The sequence below is a fragment of the Heterodontus francisci genome, chromosome 20 (assembly GCF_036365525.1).
Source record: "Heterodontus francisci isolate sHetFra1 chromosome 20, sHetFra1.hap1, whole genome shotgun sequence".
Classification (NCBI taxonomy): domain Eukaryota; kingdom Metazoa; phylum Chordata; class Chondrichthyes; order Heterodontiformes; family Heterodontidae; genus Heterodontus; species Heterodontus francisci.
Window position 1 is genome coordinate 64,358,720 of NC_090390.1, and position 18,802 is coordinate 64,377,521.

Consider the following 18,802-nt stretch of genomic DNA (forward strand, 5'->3'; position numbering starts at 1 on the left):
CCATCGACTGGCCTGTCATTACTTGATGTATCCCTTTTCCCCTTTTTAAACAATGATACATTGCTAGCAATCCTCCACTCCTCTGGCACCACACCTTGAGCCAGAGAGGGTTGGAAAATGATGGTCAGAGCTTCCGTTATTTCCTCCCTTGCTTCTCCTAGCAGCCTGGGATGCATTTCATCCGGGTCTGCCGATTTATCCATTTTCAAAGATGCTAGACCCCTTAATATTTTCTCTCTCACCATGCCTATCCCATCCAATATTTCACAGTCCTCCTCCCCAACTACAATATATGCCTCGTCAGCCTCTTTTGTGAAGACAGTCGCAAAGTATTCACTAAGAACCAGGTCCACATCTTCTGCTTCCATGCACAGGTTACCTTTTCGGGCTCTAATAGGCCCTTCTCTTTCCTTAGTTATCCTCTTGCCCTTTATGCATTTTTAAAACATCTTTGAGTTTTCCTTAATTTTGCTTTCCAATATTTTTCCATGTCCTTAATTTCCATGAGGCAGATAAAAAGCAGACAGTAGTGTGAACCAAGCGACTATCATGGGACAGGGTTAACCCCAAACTGGTCATTAGAATACACTTATTTCAAGAATTCAACTGAGGATGTCTTTTGTTTTTCTTACAATTTTGGTGAATTTTTGTGCTCATAAATGCAAGGAATTTTGTTTGACAAAAAAAAAAGTTCACATTTCAGGCATGCTTCCCTCAATGTCAAACATTATCAGTATCAGGTGCAGCACAGACAGTTGCAAAGTAAAGCTGCCTCTACTTTTCCCCAACAATCTGCCATAGCCCATTGACAAGACGACCTTCCTGAGTGCACCAGGGAATTTATTTCCTCTTCTTAATTGAACCATTGTTGTGGATCTTCTGAGTGAGACTATGAATTAATACCAAATTAGGTACAGTTTGATATGTTGGGCCTGAGCCAACTCAATTCCTGCAGCACCTTTACCGTGAGAAGATTTCTATCCTATTGCATTCAAACCCAGATCCCAGAGCTGAAAGGACAGTGTGTTAATTAACTGCACCACTAATTCTTCTTTCTTCTGATTTCTTAGCAATAAATTAGAATAAAAGATGTCTTTTCACTACCCAAGACTTTTATCAAAAGCAAGTCATCGGCTCAAATGTGAAAGCTTCAAAATTATAGCATTCCCATCAATCCAAATTCATAGCTCATTCTATAGCATATATTGGCCCAATACAGAAAATGCATCTTTTATATTTGGAGTAGCTGTGATATGGCAGTATTTTTCCCAACACTCTAGTAACTTTGTTTCATGAGCAGTGTAGTGCAAAACACTGTAAACTTATTTATTTTCCTAAAAATTTGCTGTAACAACCCATTCTTTAGTCACCATGCAATTACAAAATTACATCTCGACAAACATGCTTTGGACAACTTGTTGCTAATACTTCCAAGTTGGTAGATAAGAGCTAGGGGTTACAATTTTAAAGGTAAAGGAAGGATAAAGGAAATTGATCACTCAGAAACAAGGAATACCAGCTGATATCAGCTCTGCCTTAACATGCTGGTCTTGTCTTACCCTATGTAGCCCATTTCTTCCGTAACCAGGGAGGGAGGAAGTTTTGGAGGCAGAGGCATGCAGGGCTGAAGGGGAGAAAGGTGAAAGCTACATTAGAACCTTGGACAGTCAACAGGAGGTAACAAAAATAATACACTTATCCTAATACTCTATGTTAGTAGCTCTAAAGCAGCAGTCTAACTTCCAAGTAAAGGAGATGGGCAATTAAATATGGATATCTATATGTTAAAATTAAATAATGCTATCAGGAATAGCAGCAATGTAATGCTTTTTATGACAATAGAGAGCGAGGATGAATTGTCTTTCAGAATTGAATGCTTAGTATCCATAGTCAAGCCTATTTAAAGTTTATTCCCCACAGTTTTATGTTGGAATCATAATAGCATTAAGAAAGTAGTTAGAGTCACGGGGCTTCAGATTGAAAGATTTGTAAAGTGTCCTCCAGGAATTTCCATTTATCTTAGGAAAGTGTTACTTTTATAAATTATTTGGCACAGTAAGATGCATTGTGTGGATGGAGATGATTTTGTTGCTGCACTTGACCTGGACGAGCACACAACTTTCCACCCCACCTTGAAGAAAGCACCCAATCCAAGGCAATAATCCTATCTGGCACTTGCAAAACTATGCACTACCTGACTTATGCTGAGGCGATTAGAGGACAGAAAAATTGATCAAATAATCTTTTCAGTGCAATCACTGTTGATTTCCTATAATACAAACATATTTGGCCACTTAAACATGGGACTATGTACAACTAAAGCAAACTGAGTTGATGCAGAAGAGGACACGGAATCCTAGAGGAGGAAACATCAAAATAATACCTACTCCAACAAAAGGACAAATGAAAATGTCCTCTAAAACATTTTTACTGAGCTGGTTTAGCTATTAAAATTCCTTACTTCCTAAATGCCCTCATAGGTTTATTGGTTAACTTAACAGAAGATTCTATTCCTGGGATCCAATGTTTCAACCCTGAAAGTTTCTGCTTAGTTCCCACATTAGCAGGAAACTATTTTGAAAACTATTTTATTTCAGTGGAAATCTTTCGAAGATTAGACTGAAGCATGCAACTTAGGTATTAAAGAACTCTTTCTTACTGATCAGTGTCTTTTCCCCATGCTACGACTGCTTTTTCCAATTAGAGTACAGTACTTATAATCTAAAGGCACAATTGATGTTAGGGTTAGGTTTGTATTGTTGTATAAATATAAAAATAATTGCATTTTGGCTAATGAAAGGGAAATGAGCAGCATCCATTCCTTTAGTGTGAGGATAATTTTCATTGTCATTATATTCAGGTATTATAGCCTTAAAGTAAAAACTTAAAGGTCTGCATGATATGAAATTGTGAACAGAGAGAACACAACCTGGAACATTTTGATTGGCTACTTTATTAATCAAGGCTATTCATTAGAATTAGAGGCTTAACACTTTGGATTTTCTTCAGCAGGTTGTTCATAAAAGCCTTTTACCAGATCGCATGGAGTCACATGGAGATTACTCACCACTACAATAGTCTCAGAAGATTTCTAATTATCATGATTTTCAAAAAGGCAACATGCAAGTGTTCAAGAACATTAGTATTTGGGAATATAATGGCAGACGTTATGACTTCTGTTATGTTAGATATTCTCAACCTAGTCTACGAAGCCTTAGGGAAGCTTTAGTTTATGCAATGAACTTCAGCAGGCAATAAGTTGGCAAGTCACGGCTAGTGGTACAGGTTCGTGCAACTACTTTTTTCCGACTTTTTCGGGCCCTCTCGCACCTACCAGACTATTGTCAAAAGGGTGGACAGGTGACCTTCTCCTAAAGATCCTGTTGTTGCTAATGAGCCAGAGAATGAATTGGGGTAATTCATTCTTTGCCTCAGTGCCTTCTTGTGCAATGTGGGTAGCCTTCACTTGATGTCTCCTCCTGACAGATCATCATCTCATTGAAAATGGCACAAAGCCCACCTACACTGGAGTTTGTTTTCTAAGATGGAGCTAACATTATTCAGCAGAGGCACACTGATTATAAATGGGCATTTTTAAAGTGGAAAATCCTGTTATTGCTTGCTGCAACCACTTTAAATCAACTTCAAATAATGTCTATGTAATTAATCAAAACATTCCAACAATCCACACACTTCTGATGCATTGAATGATATCTAATTAAAAATATTCCAGTGATATTATCAGGAAGTGCTTTTTATGGACCAAATTGCATGGAACTAGGTAAAATATCACAATATGAAGTATATAAAAGGGCAACTTTGTAAAATGGTGAAGCTTGGCAGAAGGTAATTTAAAAAGAGTTGTAAGTCCAGCTGTACAGTGGCCCATACCAAAGAATTAAACTAATAAAGAAGTTATTTATCTCACAGATTTAATGTAAGGTTTATATTCTTACATGCATTCCCTGCTGAATCATAACGAGGTCTGAAGTGGGGGTCAGCAGAGAGAGTATGAGAGGCTAAGCGGGCTTGCTTCTCCTTTTCCAGCTCTTCCTTCAGGATCAGCTTCCCAAGGCCTGACTGGATCTGTACAATGAGAAAAGATAACTCCAAAAATAAATAAGCCAGTATTTCTGAACAGCAACTAATGCAGCATCAGTGGGTAGGAGTTACTGTGCTGAGTCCAGCTAAACATTGCTTGGTTTCCCTGTGGACAATGTCCCTTTTTGAACATAATTTACTTTGAACTGTTGCAATAAGCAGAGAACAAACAAGAGCAGTGGTATGTGTTGGGCAGGAATACAAGACAAACAATTCTATTTTGACTAAAAATTCATTTCCTTTCTATTAACCCAAGCAATACTGAAGGGGAATAGTAACAACTTCGGTTGGTAGCAGTTTGTGTGAAGTGACCTATCTTGTTAGATTCTCAATTGTGCTGGGGGAATCCTTAAATGAAAGGAAGAAAAAGAAAGACGTTCATTTATATAGCATCTTTCATAACCTCAGGACATCCTAAAGCACTTTACAGCCAAAGAAATACTTTCGAAGTGTCGCGATTGGTGTAATAAAGGAAATGTGGCAGCCAAAATTGGCGCACAAGGTACCAAAAACAGCAATAAAATAAATAACGAGATCTATTTTGGGTGCTTGTTGAGGGATAAATACTGACCAGGGTCAGGGAGAACTCCCCAGCTCTTCTTTGAACTAAACCACAGGATCTTTTACATCCGCCTGAGAGAGCAAATGGGGCTGTAAAGCACTTTGGGATATCCAGAGATTTGCAAGTAAATTTTCAGTAAAGATACATTGATGACATCACAAAGATGATGCAAAAATATTAAACTGAACCACAGGAAGGGGAAAATGGTACTCACTGCAGATTGTTTAAAGAAAAATAGACAGATAAACCAAAAAATGCAAAATACATACAAATCTGAAAAATGTCTTGATCAGAAATAATAGGTTTAATATGCACGAACTGGCAAATTGAAGGTAGACTGAAAGTAATACAGAATTATCTCAACCTGCTCTTTACATCAGCTTAATACCAACGGACAAGATACACAAAACAAACAAACACATGCAAATTATTGAATCACAGGAGTAGAGTGACTGTTATAGATTGTCATTTGCTTGTTTCTTTAACCTCATTAATGTTATGAATGTTAAATTTAGGACATAAAAATACCATTCTTTTAATAGTACATTCTAACAGCTCTAGATACGGTCATACTTTACTGAGTTGCTCCTCCTGGAGTTGTCTACGTCTGAGTTTTTCCTCATCCTCCTCTTCTCGTTCACTTCCTCTCCTCCTGTCTGTTCCTGGGAGTAACAAAATACAACTTCAGAGGATTTTGATAATAAATACTGCCCAGTTCATAACCAAAGAGGGATGAAGCCCACAATCATCTTGATGGCTTAGCCGCATTTGAGAAGGTTCTTCTAGAGGACTATTGGATCGGATTTTAGAGAGGAACTAGATCATGGGACTTTAATAACGTTTTCTCCCCAGTGGGTATACAGGGGGCGATTTCTGTCTGGTGCATTAATAAGGCAGGCGACCAGCATTGTGATTGCGATCATCCAACTGCGATTACACCGTGAGAAGCTCAAGCCATCTTGATAGTTGGGTCTCATTAGCAATCAGCCAGTGATCTGTTTGCGAACTGGGCTCTTTAAGGCAGCACACTAGTCAGGGAGGGCGTGAAACTAGAGGAAGGTGCAGGCACAGAGCCTGGAAGCAGGTCGAAGTATTTTAATGGAACCAGAAGGAGCAGGAGTCTTCCTCCTGGTGTCACAAGAATAAAAGATAGAAAAAAAATTGGCCCAATCTTGGAGCAGTGGTCCCTTTAAGGGTCACTGATTGGGCTGCTCCATGCCAGGGACCAATGGGCAGGACGTGTGTGGGCATGCACACCCATTAGTTCATGAAAATTGTATCAAGGTCCTACGATGGGCATTAGAACCACAGTTTAAATAAGACTCCTGTCTGACTCAGCTGAGAACGTTGCTACTCATTAATTAAGTTGTGCTCACCTCGGGCAGCCAATGCTATAAAATCTTTGTTTGCCTACCGCCCATTTTCCAGCATAAATTGGGCAGTAGACTTATGAGAATCCCCCACACAGTGATCCTAAGTTAAGGAAGAACACCCTTTATGACCAAAAATACATTAAACCTAAACAAACATACCTGGAAACATCTTGCCTTTTCCTGATTTCTTCAGGACTTCAAGGTTAGGTGCAAAAATCACCAGGAATTCATGACGCCCACCAAAAAAACCCTCAACGTGCTGTTTAGTGGCCCGTGCAGTTAGAATATTGGCCAAGTGATATGTGATGAGTTTGCAGTTAACTCAACAAAACACTTCTCGCCATGCTGAATTACTGTATCTCAGCTGCTACACAGGTTTAATGACACTGCATGTCAGGATGAGTCAAATACAATATTCTCAGGTGTGTAAAAGCCACAGTGAGTAGCAATGCTGGGTGTCCACTGAGAAAACGAATTGTTAATGAAAATAGGAAAAAAAATATAGTTTTTACTCTAAAGTTACAGAACACATCTGAAACAGTTCAAGAATTTGGAGAAAGGCTGAGTGGCAGAAAGCTACCCCTTTCCTACTATAATTCTGCTTCAAAAATCTGAGCTAAAATATAAAACAGAATTGTTTTAGTCTGCACTAAGGATTCAGTAAAGAGTTTGGGCCAAGATAAAACATAGCTTGTTTTTTTATATAACTTCACCAGTCTCTCTTTCCAACCACATTAATCAGACTGGAGAGACACTGCTGTCATATATTATGAAGGAAATCAGTGGTTTAAAGAAAGTTGGGAAAAACTGTTAAATCCCTCCAAAAAAAAATGCATTTATGCATGAAATATTATATTAGGTCAATTTACTGGCACCAGATAGACTCTCAGTGATGGTGCTGTATGGAAACGGTCAATTATATTGCTGAAGACATTTGAAAAAAAAACTTTGGGGACAGTACACTTTCTGGAAGACCAACTTTAGAGACATTAATTTAAGTTCCAATATTATAACCCTTTAAATCAATCCACAGTGCAGCCCATTGATATGCTTCTAGTTTTAGGGCAATCTGTTTGCCTGATGGGAGTTGCAACACGTGCTCACCAAATAAGGGGAAACACCTAAATGACTTTAAAAGGAAGGAAGGCTGGCCCTGAAACTGATATTGTTAACACAGAAACACTGTTTGACAAATCTTATTTTCTCATAAATGCAAAGACGGATAGCAACAAAATGATGAAACAAACCAATATAAATTATGCTATTGCATCATTTGTACATAAATGAAAAATAGATTACTTTTTGAACAGAATAGCACTTTTAAGCCAGGAATTTAAAGGAGGGGTTGACAGCAACACTACATCTTGCTGATCTCAGCAATGAACTGCTGAATACTGTGCATCAGTACTTCAGCATTGCCTGAGCCTGCACAAACATAAACAGTCAAAAGCTACCCTCACAATGACCTTTCATCTCTTGGATTTACATTCCAACAAAATGGCTCACCTAGTTGCTCTGTGGGAATGGATTTCAGGTATGGTTGTTCGGTTGAACAATTGCCACTGTGAAGTGATCATATTAACCACACTGATACTTGGCCAATGCAATTGTACAGTTTGTGATAAATAGCACTACTTGTATGTCTTTAGCAGACTGGACCCAGCTACACTATAAATTATACAACTACAGCAGCTGAAATGTTGATTCCCATCTCAGGAGAAAGAAGTTTGAGTTCCAAGGCTCCTCGTCACTTGAACTCACCAACTCAATAAGACAGTGTTTGGCTGAGGTGCTAAATAGAATACCAAAGGAGAACACGGCTGCCATTGTCTCATGCAGCCTCCAGGATAATTAAGGGTGGCACTTTCCATTAAGAACATTTCTTGCTTTTTCTTGCGATGGACACCAACTTCAGTTAGTCAGTTCCAATAAGAATTTAAACAGTGCTGCACTACAGTCTTCAGCTTCTACCTGCACAGTATGACTTCATGACATATGACAATGTATCAATGAAAATGTTCTGTTTGCTAAGTCATGTGAATTGAGATTCAGTTTTTTTATTCAGTGTTTTTTTTTAGAATTATTAGCATTATCAAAAACAAATTAGAAATTTAAAAATGCTGGAAAAAGTCACCGTTAAAATTTTAGCTTTGGCAAGATTATCCTTATGTTATTAACTTTGACCTGAGAAAAGAGAAAGTTTGAAAAAAATAATGAACTTCAACGCCCATTTGTCAGGCTTTTATCATACCTATGGTACCCGGACCTGGCCAGTAGTCAGTCTCCACCTCAGATGTTTGGTCAGGATCTGGAGCCTGGGCAGCTGGGAACTTGGATGACTTGATGATTTCCACGCCTGTCTTGAGTTGTGCTGCCATTGCAGCTGCATCTAGAGTGGCAACCAGTGGGAACTCAGCACATGTTACTGTGTCTGAAATAGACTTGGGTCTCCTACCAGACTGATGTAGGCTTTCAGCACCCTCCACTAATCAGTATAGCGTTAGCAAAATCTCTTCATCACAAATAAAAATCATATTCATTTGGCATAAAGTTATCGTACTCTATTTTGAAAATGAATCATCATACTAAATATTTTATAATTGGTTAGTTGTAACAGGAAACATAACAAGTCATTATGGAAAAAACTGTAGCACATTTATATGAGACCTAATATTGTAGGACTCACTTTTAAGTGCATAAAGTGGTGTATATATTAGATTTAGAAGCAATTCCTAACACTCCTGTCTGCAAGCCTCAATATTCACTGTAGTCAGCATATGTGATTTAAATATTTTGCCTTAATTTAGTTTAACATAGCCATTAATTTTGTACAGCATATAGTGTAGATTTTCTTTTTAATTTCAGTTGACATAAAAAATATTTATACAAAGAACAATAATGATCACTTTAAGATGGTAGTTGGCTAATTTGAAGGCAATTTTCATTTAAGGGAAATCCACCAGCGAGGAGATACACTTGCGAGGAGATACACTTGAAGGGAATGCAGATTGGAAAATCATTAATGCTGTGATGCAGCCCTATCTCCAATTCAGTTTCTTTACACATGGTTCCTCCTTGGGGGTACAGGTTCAATGAGTTTACCCATTAATGTAAGTGTATTTAATCAATTTATTTAATCTAACAAAAAAAGAACCACCTCTGAAAGACATTGCTTATATCTCATAATGTGCACTCCATCATGTTATCCTATTCTTTCATCTTGACTATCATCTTATTCCTGCTAGGCCTGGCAAACCCTCTGTTCTCTGAACTCCACTACCATGTCTAGTTCTGACGGTGTCCTTCTCTATGTTCTCTAGATTTGTGCCTCTGCATTTAGCCTATGTTCTCCCAGCTCATTTCCTAGTCCTTGGAAATTTGTTTATATTCACCTACTGCAAAGAAACGTGTTCCTCTTTAACTTCCTAACTGCCATCTTATCACCCTTGCAAAAGTACTTCCTAAGATGATGGAAGCTGTCATAAATTTCCAGTTAACCAACAGCCTGAAAATTCTAGCCTAATCTATAAGCATCAATATGGTATATGATATAGATGTCCTACTAGTGTTCTTGTTGACTGATACATGCCTCTGAAATTGTGTTCTTAAATGATTTGATGAACCATCTGTCCTTGTCTTGGACCTTTACAAAACCTGTGACAAGATCTGACACAGTGCCATTCTAAACACGTTACTGCTATTTGCCCTCACCCAAAGGAACAGTCATGGCTATCTAATGTTAAATTCTCCAACCCCAAACCCCCAGCAGGGAATCACACTTGTGAGTTGAAAACAAGGCGGTATTGTTGATTGTCTGACTGCACTCCCCTTGAGTCAGTTCTTCACTGTATCAGGAAATTTTCCCTTTAGTTTCCTCTTAAATTGATCTATCTGTGCTGCAGTTGGCAGCTTGTTTCCTCACCCTTTCCCAATAGCTATGAGGCTCTTCCGCACTGTTTTGAAATCAAGACTAATTGGAGTCTCCAAATCTAACTCAGTCTTTCCCAGGACCTCAAAACTATAGAAATCTACACTGCCCTCAATAGTTCTTTCCATTTAACAACCTTCAGGCTTCATACCCCTTCATCAGTACTTGTTAACTTACTTCATCTCTTTTTCTTTTTTCAGCCTCAGTGGAGTCTCCTGCACTATGGACCTTCAGTTCCAATTTTAGTCTTATCAGCGAATTTCAGAACTAACCAAAGCCGTAGCTCAGTGATTAATGAGGAGTTCTTCTAATCATGAACAATAATCAAAAAGCTTCTGTGTTCAATCTAACTGTGAGATGTAACACTGCTGCGATGATACACTTGGACACACCTGGTATTGTCTGGAGCAACTATGTTTATTTGACTTAGTTCATAATAATATTTCAAAAAACCTTCTAATTGCAAACTTAGTAAGAGGTCAAAGTGTCTGAACCAACACAGTTTTCATAAATAGATGTCCGGGTATAAGAGTCTCTTAAGTTTGTCCAATTGTACTGTTAATGTTGTCTTAATGACATAAGGACAGGGAACAGCTTTCCAATGCCAATCTAACAGGCTGCTATGGCCCCCTGGTGGTCCAGATGAAACATTAGGGAACGGACAACTACATCACAATTATATCATAAAACATAATCATATGGTTTTGTATAATACAGCGTTACCAAAAGGTCAAGATGGTAATAAACTGATGAGAGTTAAAGGAATACAGGCTTGGCATTTGTGGGGTTAAATTTCTGTGGGTGAATTTCTGTTTGTCCCTCGTAATTTCAGTGGAAGATCCTCAAAAACCTCAGCGGAATGGCGTACAAATTGGCATGAGACATGTTTATTTACAGTGTAGATAATAAATCCTTTGAGGCTTAGAGTATTTCTACACCAATCCATGATTTAAATAAGATAAAATCTGCTGTTTTTATGCTGCCAACAGAGATATGTATTTTTTTATTTTATTGTGGTACAAATCAATTACTATTATGGTACAGAATACAGTTTTAAAGAAACATAGTTGCTGGGAAAACAGGCTAGTTTACCAAAAGCTGAAAAAAATCCTTCATTCCTAAAAGGTCAACACTGCATCCAACAGTAGAGTGGTCAATGAGCAGTAGTTGGTATGCCCTATATCCACCAATAAAATGCTGGCACTAGGGAATAGTATGTGTTGAGGGAGGAGGGAATTTTTCAAAAATTTTTTCCAACCTTTAGCAAATTCATCAGTCCCATGTTTACAGTAGGAGACTTACTGTCTTAGTTTTTTAAACAAGGGACAGGACCTTTTCCGGGTCTCGACCCCAGTGATGTCCGAGTCCACCCACCGGCATGATCCTACCAGAGCCGACTACTTAACAGGTCACTTTCACGAGCCCCATCCAATTAAGGACAGTGAGCAGGCTGTGCAGGCAGGAGGGCCAAAGTGAGTGCCTGAGGCACTGGGCAGCTGGAAGCCCCATTGGGAGAGGTGGGCAAAGCAAATGTAGGAGGGAGACCACGAGGGCGCCTCAAGATGGTGTGGGGGATTAAGGGAGGCCTTGCTGGCCCCCCAGCCTGCTGCCGGGAGGCCACCTCCAGGCATCTGCCGAGCTTTGGCCTCAATGGGAGGCGCATCCGCCACTGCTAAGATCCCACTGGCATCACCAATTTGCCCCTAAATGGGCACTTAATTGCTTACAATTAGCCACCCACCACTGCCGGGCAGGGAGCTGGTGTCGGTCTGACCCCGCGTCCGGCAAGATCGCTCGGAGGCGGGAACATGTCAGCCAGAAGACCCGGTATGTACATTTCAAAAATTCCCCACCCTCCCACCTCCAAAGCTGCCTCCGTGCAGCTGCTGAGATTCCGTCTAAAGCGAGCACATGTCAAAGATAGTTAGCAACTTAGGTTGACTATCTGATCCTCATTTCATTTGAGTGTGAATACAAGGGTGGGATTAGTGAATTTTCCCGTTTTTATATAGATTAATGCAAATTTTAAAACCGAATTGAAACTTAATTTGAATTTAAAATTGAAAAGGCCTGATGAGGTTTCTCTTTAATTCTTCTATTTATCAGATTTGTTTAAAAAATAAGTTAAATGTTAACTATGAAGAGTTTATATTATTTAAACTTACAAATAACCATAATCTGCTGCCATCTACATCTGGCAAAATACAGACTACAAGATTAGTTAGTTCTTATTTAGAAAGACTGACAGGTTAAGGAAATTTGCAAGCAACATGACTTCAAACAGTACTTACACATTAACATGAGTGGGAAATCAAGGCAGGCACATATTAATGGAAGAGTGAGGTAGAATCATGGACATGAGCAAAACAACAAACAGAATGATGGGAAAACAAGAAAATGAATCTAGTATCAACTTTGAAGCATGCAATAAAATGGATGGAAACAAGCACAGTGAACAACTCTATTCAAGTATGAAAAACAGCTCTGGCACAGTCATTTTTCTCAAAATGATGAATTGGATATTGAACAGCGCAGTCAGTTAACACACTAGACTTTCACCTATGGGACCAACATATGAATCCATCTCAGACTGTCGGATGACAATCACCTCTCTCTACTGACTGCATTGCTTTGGTGAAAAGGGATCAGCAACATCAATTTTGTTCCAATTGAGTCTGGGTCTAGGTCACAAAAAGTCCATAACTAGGCACAAATTTGGACTGAATTAGTATCTCATCAAGGGAGACAATAATGTATCAAGCAAGTCAACGACAAAAAAAATCACCTTGGTGCAGTAGGGTGCTGACACTCGATCCAAAATGGAAAAGCTTTCCATTCTGCATTACTGATGAAAGCAAAAAAGAAAATGCACCAAATCCTTCTCTCCCAAAAATGTTTCTCTATTTAATACTCAATCTTGCCCGCCATCAGGTTGTCTGTAGTGTCCTTACTAAATGGGACAGTGCTAAAAAAGGTTGCAGACTTCTCCAGGACTGCCAACACTGCTTGACTGGTGGGAGGGAAGCAGCCTGAGCTGAGGTGGACAAAAGTATTAATCTTCATTGAAAATCACTGAAACTCTTCACACTGGATTTGACTTCTGGTTAATTCTGAGATTTGGGGCTGAATTTTATGAGCCCTCCAGCATCAGGGGTCGTGGCAGGGGTCCCGGAAAATTCTCCAGGAGAGGCCTGCCTTGACCCCCGACGCCAAGAAGGCCCCGCCGCATTTTAACCGGTGGCAGTGAGGCTTCGGTGTGGCCCCTCCCCCCCCACCACACCATTCCCCGCCGCCGCCAAGTGGTGGGGCCTTCATTTGCCTAGTAAAACTTATACAAATACATGGTCATTAACTTACCTGAATCAGGCGGCCGTCCCACACCGATATTCCGGCTTCCCACACCTTCCGACCCCCGTTTGGACATTCAAGGCGAGACACTGGTGGGGAGGGGGGAAGGAGTGAAATTTTCAGGGTGGGGAGAGGGGGGGGAAGCGGAGAAAATGTTTCTATTGGATGAGGGGATGGTGGGAAGGGATTGAAGGACAAAGGTGACTAAGTTTGGGGGGGGGGGGTAGAGTTTGGCTTGGGAATAAAGTTTTTTTGGTGAGAAAGGCCCAAAAATAAAATATGTAGTCATTGGGGGGGCTGAGGGTGGTAGAGGAGATTTTAGCTTTAATTGAAATCTTCAAAATTAATGTCAAACAAATGTATCTGTAAAAATGTAAATTCGGATGAAGGGCTTGAAGCTCTTTAAAAATGGTGCCGGCGCCTGCGCGTTGGTGACGGACGCCGTTGCCGGGGACGGAGTGGCCACCTCTTCTATGTCATCAGGAGCGGCCGTCTGCCCCCAACATTTATGTGAGCCACCGCACAAAATATCATGGGGGCTCAGTGGCTGCCACTGCACGTGGCCAGACTGCCAACTTCAAAGTGCGCCGCCTCCATTGGCGGCGCGCTAATAAAATTCAGCCCTTGATTTCATAAACATCTGACCATGAAGCAAACTATTTCAACTATCATCTTATCGAGCAGCTAACATAGCAAGAGATTCTGAGCATTCACCAAAACTAATATCTCAGGGAAAATACATTCAATGAGCTATTTTATGGTGAACTTGCGGAAGAGAATTCAGTACTGTAATAATATGAAGTTATCAGAAATCAAAAACAAAGAAGGAACTGTACCATATTGCTTGTAGATAGGAGGCTTTCTGTATATATTAGTCCCTTGGTCTGTGGAAAGAAAATTAAACAGCTTATTAATTATTACATAATGCCATTGAAAAATGAATCCTTTCTGATATTAATACCAAGCAAAGCTGAAAAGGCACAGTGATCTAATACGGGGTGCAACACAAATAACAGCAAATGTCAATGTGACATGTTAGCATGCATCAAAGAGATGCCAACAATTAGCTTCAGCAACAACACAGCAGAACACAACTTGTGTCGACACCAAGACTGCAAACGGCAAATGCTTCAATATATGAATAATCAGAACAAGGGTAATGGCCACAGTTTATGATTCAGACTTTCACTTTTTACATGAAGCTTTGTATGCCACACAGAGTTTCTGCTTCTAAAGTTTTTCATTTAAGTACATTATTCAGCCCACATCCTATTTGAAATGTCATCTGTTGATCATGGTCATTTCTCCAGTAGAATTCAAAATACAATTTAATTATGAATGATGCTGCTTTAGCTATGTTCTGCATCACGTTGCTTGCCACAGATTTATATGAATATCTTTAGGATTGTTGATGTATATTAAATGTGAAGATTACCATTATCATTTGACATGGAATGGGAGATGGGAGGCTTGGTCTAGCACCAAGACAGACTCATTTTAGCATTAGTCAGGGTTAATAGTGACATTCGGGCTTAGTTTGTCATTACGCAAGTTAAGTACAACTCCAGAGGGACAGTATCAGACAGGATCATTACGTCACTGGGCAGGGCTCGTACAACTCTTGGCTGCAACGGTATTGTAAAGTGCAGCTCAGTATGCAACCGGGAACTGCCTGTATAGCACAGGCTGGGGTTAGTATGCTGCTGGACAGGCTCAGTGCAGCACAAGACATGGCAACATTGGTATGACATTACACTAGGTCAGTGTGTCACCAGGCAGATTTAGTGCGTCACTGTGTAGGGCTAATGTGTTATCTGACAGCCATTGCGTCATTAGGCAGAGTGAGTACAACAATGAACTCAGTTTGGAGGAGGTTTGTTTAGACACTGTTTTTAATTAGTCAACATCTTAATCTTTAACACGTATATGACTGACATCTATCAGAGTTTAAGAAGCAGTGCTTGAGCAGCTCAAAGTCAACAAGTTTAAAATAAACTGACACAAATCTTACCTTTCCAGCTCTAACTGGAAGGAACTGAGATCAACAGGATAAATTATTTGGGATTATGAGTTTACTCTATATTCATTAAGGGAAGTCTCTCAAACATAATCACCAGTGATGTACTTCAATAATAAACTGCTTGAAGCAGAACACTGGCTCATGGAGCATTACAGGCTCATTGTTGCTGATGTGACAAATAAACGTTAAAACACACAGAAACCACAATGTGCTGAGAGAGATCTAAAACACTGACACAAGATTCTTTAGAATGGCTGTATCCTTCCAGTTAATCAATCAGTGCATGGATCTGCCAAGAAATGTTGTCTATTTGAAATTGGTTTTCAATTTGGAAATTGTATTTCCGAATAGGGAAGAAGTAACTGTGTGTTGGAATGGGACAAAACCCAAAGACCTATGCTTTTTTTTTTAGATTAGATTAGAGATACAGCACTGAAACAGGCCCTTCGGCCCACCGAGTCTGTGCCGAACATCAACCACCCATTTATACTAACCCTACACTAATCCCATATTCCTACCAGACATCCCCACCTGTCCCTATATATTTCCCTACCACCTACCTATACTAGTGACAATTTATAATGGCCAATTTACCTACCAACCTGCAAGTCTTTTGGCTTGTGGGAGGAAACCGGAGCACCCGGAGGAAACCCACGCAGACACAGGGAGAACTTGCAAACTCCACACAGGCAGTACCCGTAATCGAACCCGGGTCCCTGGAGCTGTGAGGCTGCGGTGCTAACCACTGCACCACTGTGCCGCCCTTTTATTTCACCATTGCCGTCTCAAACAGACCATATCCATTTCTGTATTGCCAATTGACTATTTTAATTCATATACTACCTCTGTTGTCTGTAGGTGGGAAATGTTTTGATCTCTTGTGATTATATTCCACCAGAAGATATCAGGGCAATACTTAATTTTCCTGAGACAGCCAGCAGAACTGGTCCTTCTGTGGGTCAAAAGTTGATTTTGAGGGTTGCAAATTTGACACTATAGCATCAACAAACTATCCAGAGACTCAACAGCATCTTGGTACACTAACCTGACTATTCATTAAGTCTCAGTGACTCCACTTGTGAAGTCTTGCAGTTTTCTAGCTTTGGCCCTAGCTCGTTCTCTCAGCTCCTTCCTTCAGTTTAAGGAGTTCTCAATTCTCAAGCATAAGTTTTTACACATACAATAACTTGCCTTAGAATAATAAATCCTGATTTGGTTGGTAAATGTAGTGCCCATTTTGGAACTGAGGGATCGAGATCTGAAGATCCCAGGCGCAGTCCCCAGTCTGTGCTTAGTTAGCTGGTCTCAATCAGGTGAGGATCAGGGGTGCCCAAATTAGCCTGAACTAGGGCAATGATAACTCAGTTAAAGTTTCCTTTCCTGAATGCTGCCCAAGATTCCCACTGGAACAAAGATTCCCACTGGAAAATACATGCGTGGGAATGTCAGCTGAAGACAGTTTTATAATTGGCCTTGATGCCTCCCTTGGGGGAATACTCTGCTGACACTCACCATCTCGACTCAAGCAAAAATGGTGACTTAAGGAAAGCTACAGGAGGACAGCTGGACCATACCTTAACCTAAGAACTATCATGACAAGAGGGGAAAAGAGGAAAACAAAGAAGAATGAATCCAGTTGAGACACAATCTGTTTATATCAAATAATAATCTGGGTAATAAGAAAATAATTTGTATGAATAGATCGTGATTCTGTGAATGTTTATGGTGACATTAATACATCTTCGCATGACCAACAGGATTCCATTTGTCATGGAAACCTTCTCAATGCATAGTCCCAAAAAATACTGCATTATACCAAAAGCCTACCTTTGCCTGTATTGTCAGCTTAAATGCTCAAATCAATAATATTTTGTTGTACCATTTTCTGAGCCTTGCTGCAGTGTATTCCTTTGCATTTTTGTTACTTATGTGATACAAAGTAAATCAGTTTTTATGAGTCAAGGCTGTTTTACCACCTGCCCTACAGAGTTATATCAGCTCCTCTTACCAATGTAAGGGAAAACAACAACTTATACTGCATGAGAAGAGTTGGCAAGTGAACTCTGATTGGTAGAGGCGTTACCATGGAGAATGCACCAGTTTATGGTGACTGACAGCTGCCAAGCTTTGTTTGAAATTTAAACCAGGCAGCTTGACTCCGATTGGTCAAGGCATTTCCCTGAGGACTGAACCAGCAAATGGCTGTCACTTAATTTGTTCAGCTGAAACAGGCACAATGTGTGTACCTGTCCTTTCTGTCTGTAAGGAACAGGGCCCTGTGTATTAATATACGTAGCTTCCAGTATGCGTAAATGTGCCACACTGCAAGCCCTACTGACAATCTTAAATTGGTTGTCAGCGTAGTTCTTAGCACACTGCGGATTATTTAGCAAATGTTGTCCAATCACAGAATCACTTCTAATGTTGGGCACTGTTATTTCTGAGCAGGGGTTCGTTGGGTACGGCCTGTACCTTGCCCGTTGCGAACAGTGGAAGGGACGTTGTTTGATATGATCTGCCAGTCATTGGGATGTATGGCCTAGTATCACACTGCATTGAAATTCATATATCACGTTACTCATTTGTGTGATAGGCAGGACGTCTTTTTGGCTTGACGGCAACATCCTGTTAGTGGCGAACACCACACGTTTTGCTACTGCATAGTAGTAGCGCGAAATGTCCCTTCCGCTATTCACAACGGGCAAGGTAAGGTGATACCCAACCAGCCCGTGCTTGCAAAACTCAAAACCTGATGAAAGGTCACTGACCTGAAACGATAACTCTTCTTCTCTCTCCACAGATGCTCCAGACCTGCTGAGTATTTCTGGCATTTTTTGTTTTTATTTCAGAATACCAGCATCTGCAGTATTTTGCTTATATTTTGTCAAAACACAGAGTCCAACGTTAGATGTGATTCCACGATTGGACAACATTTGCTCAATAATCGGCAGTGTGCTAAGAATTACGCTGCCAACCAATTTAAGATTGCCAGTAGGGTTCACAGTGTGGTGCATTTGCGCGTACTGGAAGCTACATATATTAATACACAGGGCCCTGTTCTTTGCAGACAGAAAGAACATGTACAGGCGTTGCGCCTGTTTCAGCTGAACAAAATAAGTGACAGCCATTTGCTGGTTCATTCCTCAGGGCAATGCCTTGACCAGAGTCAAGCTGCCTGGTTTAAATTTCAAACAAGCTTAGCAGCTGTCAGTCACCGTAAACTGGTGCATTCTCCATGACGATGCCTCTACCAATTAGAGTTCACTTGCCAACCAATCAGCACTCTCTTTTCATGCAGTATAAGTTGTTGTTTTCCCTTATATTGGTTAACGTATGGTCCTGATGAGTGCAAGATGAAAATCTTCGACAACATGTCTCTATTTTCAGCAATTCTCAAGTTCTATACTACCAAACAACTATATATATCTATTTACCATGTATGCCTTATATTCTTATCAATTACACACATG

The 18,802-nt window shown here is 40.1% G+C and overlaps 1 protein-coding gene across 5 annotated transcripts in view; it reads right to left on the reverse strand.

Annotated features, from left to right (window-relative positions):
- The window catches only part of ablim1b (actin binding LIM protein 1b), a 497,169-nt gene that overhangs the window by 32,443 nt on the left and 445,924 nt on the right, over nucleotides 1-18,802 (reverse strand). For 4 of the 5 annotated variants that reach the window (XM_068052960.1, XM_068052954.1, XM_068052958.1 and 1 more), the window contains exons 14-18: nucleotides 14,149-14,196; nucleotides 8,288-8,425; nucleotides 5,237-5,325; nucleotides 3,957-4,086; nucleotides 1,560-1,624 (exon numbers count right to left, since the gene is read on the reverse strand). In XM_068052960.1, coding sequence (XP_067909061.1) covers nucleotides 1,560-1,624; nucleotides 3,957-4,086; nucleotides 5,237-5,325; nucleotides 8,288-8,425; nucleotides 14,149-14,196 — 470 coding nt within the window. The remainder of the gene's footprint in view (nucleotides 1-1,559; nucleotides 1,625-3,956; nucleotides 4,087-5,236; nucleotides 5,326-8,287; nucleotides 8,426-14,148; nucleotides 14,197-18,802) is intronic. The other variant, XM_068052959.1, reaches the window with a different exon arrangement.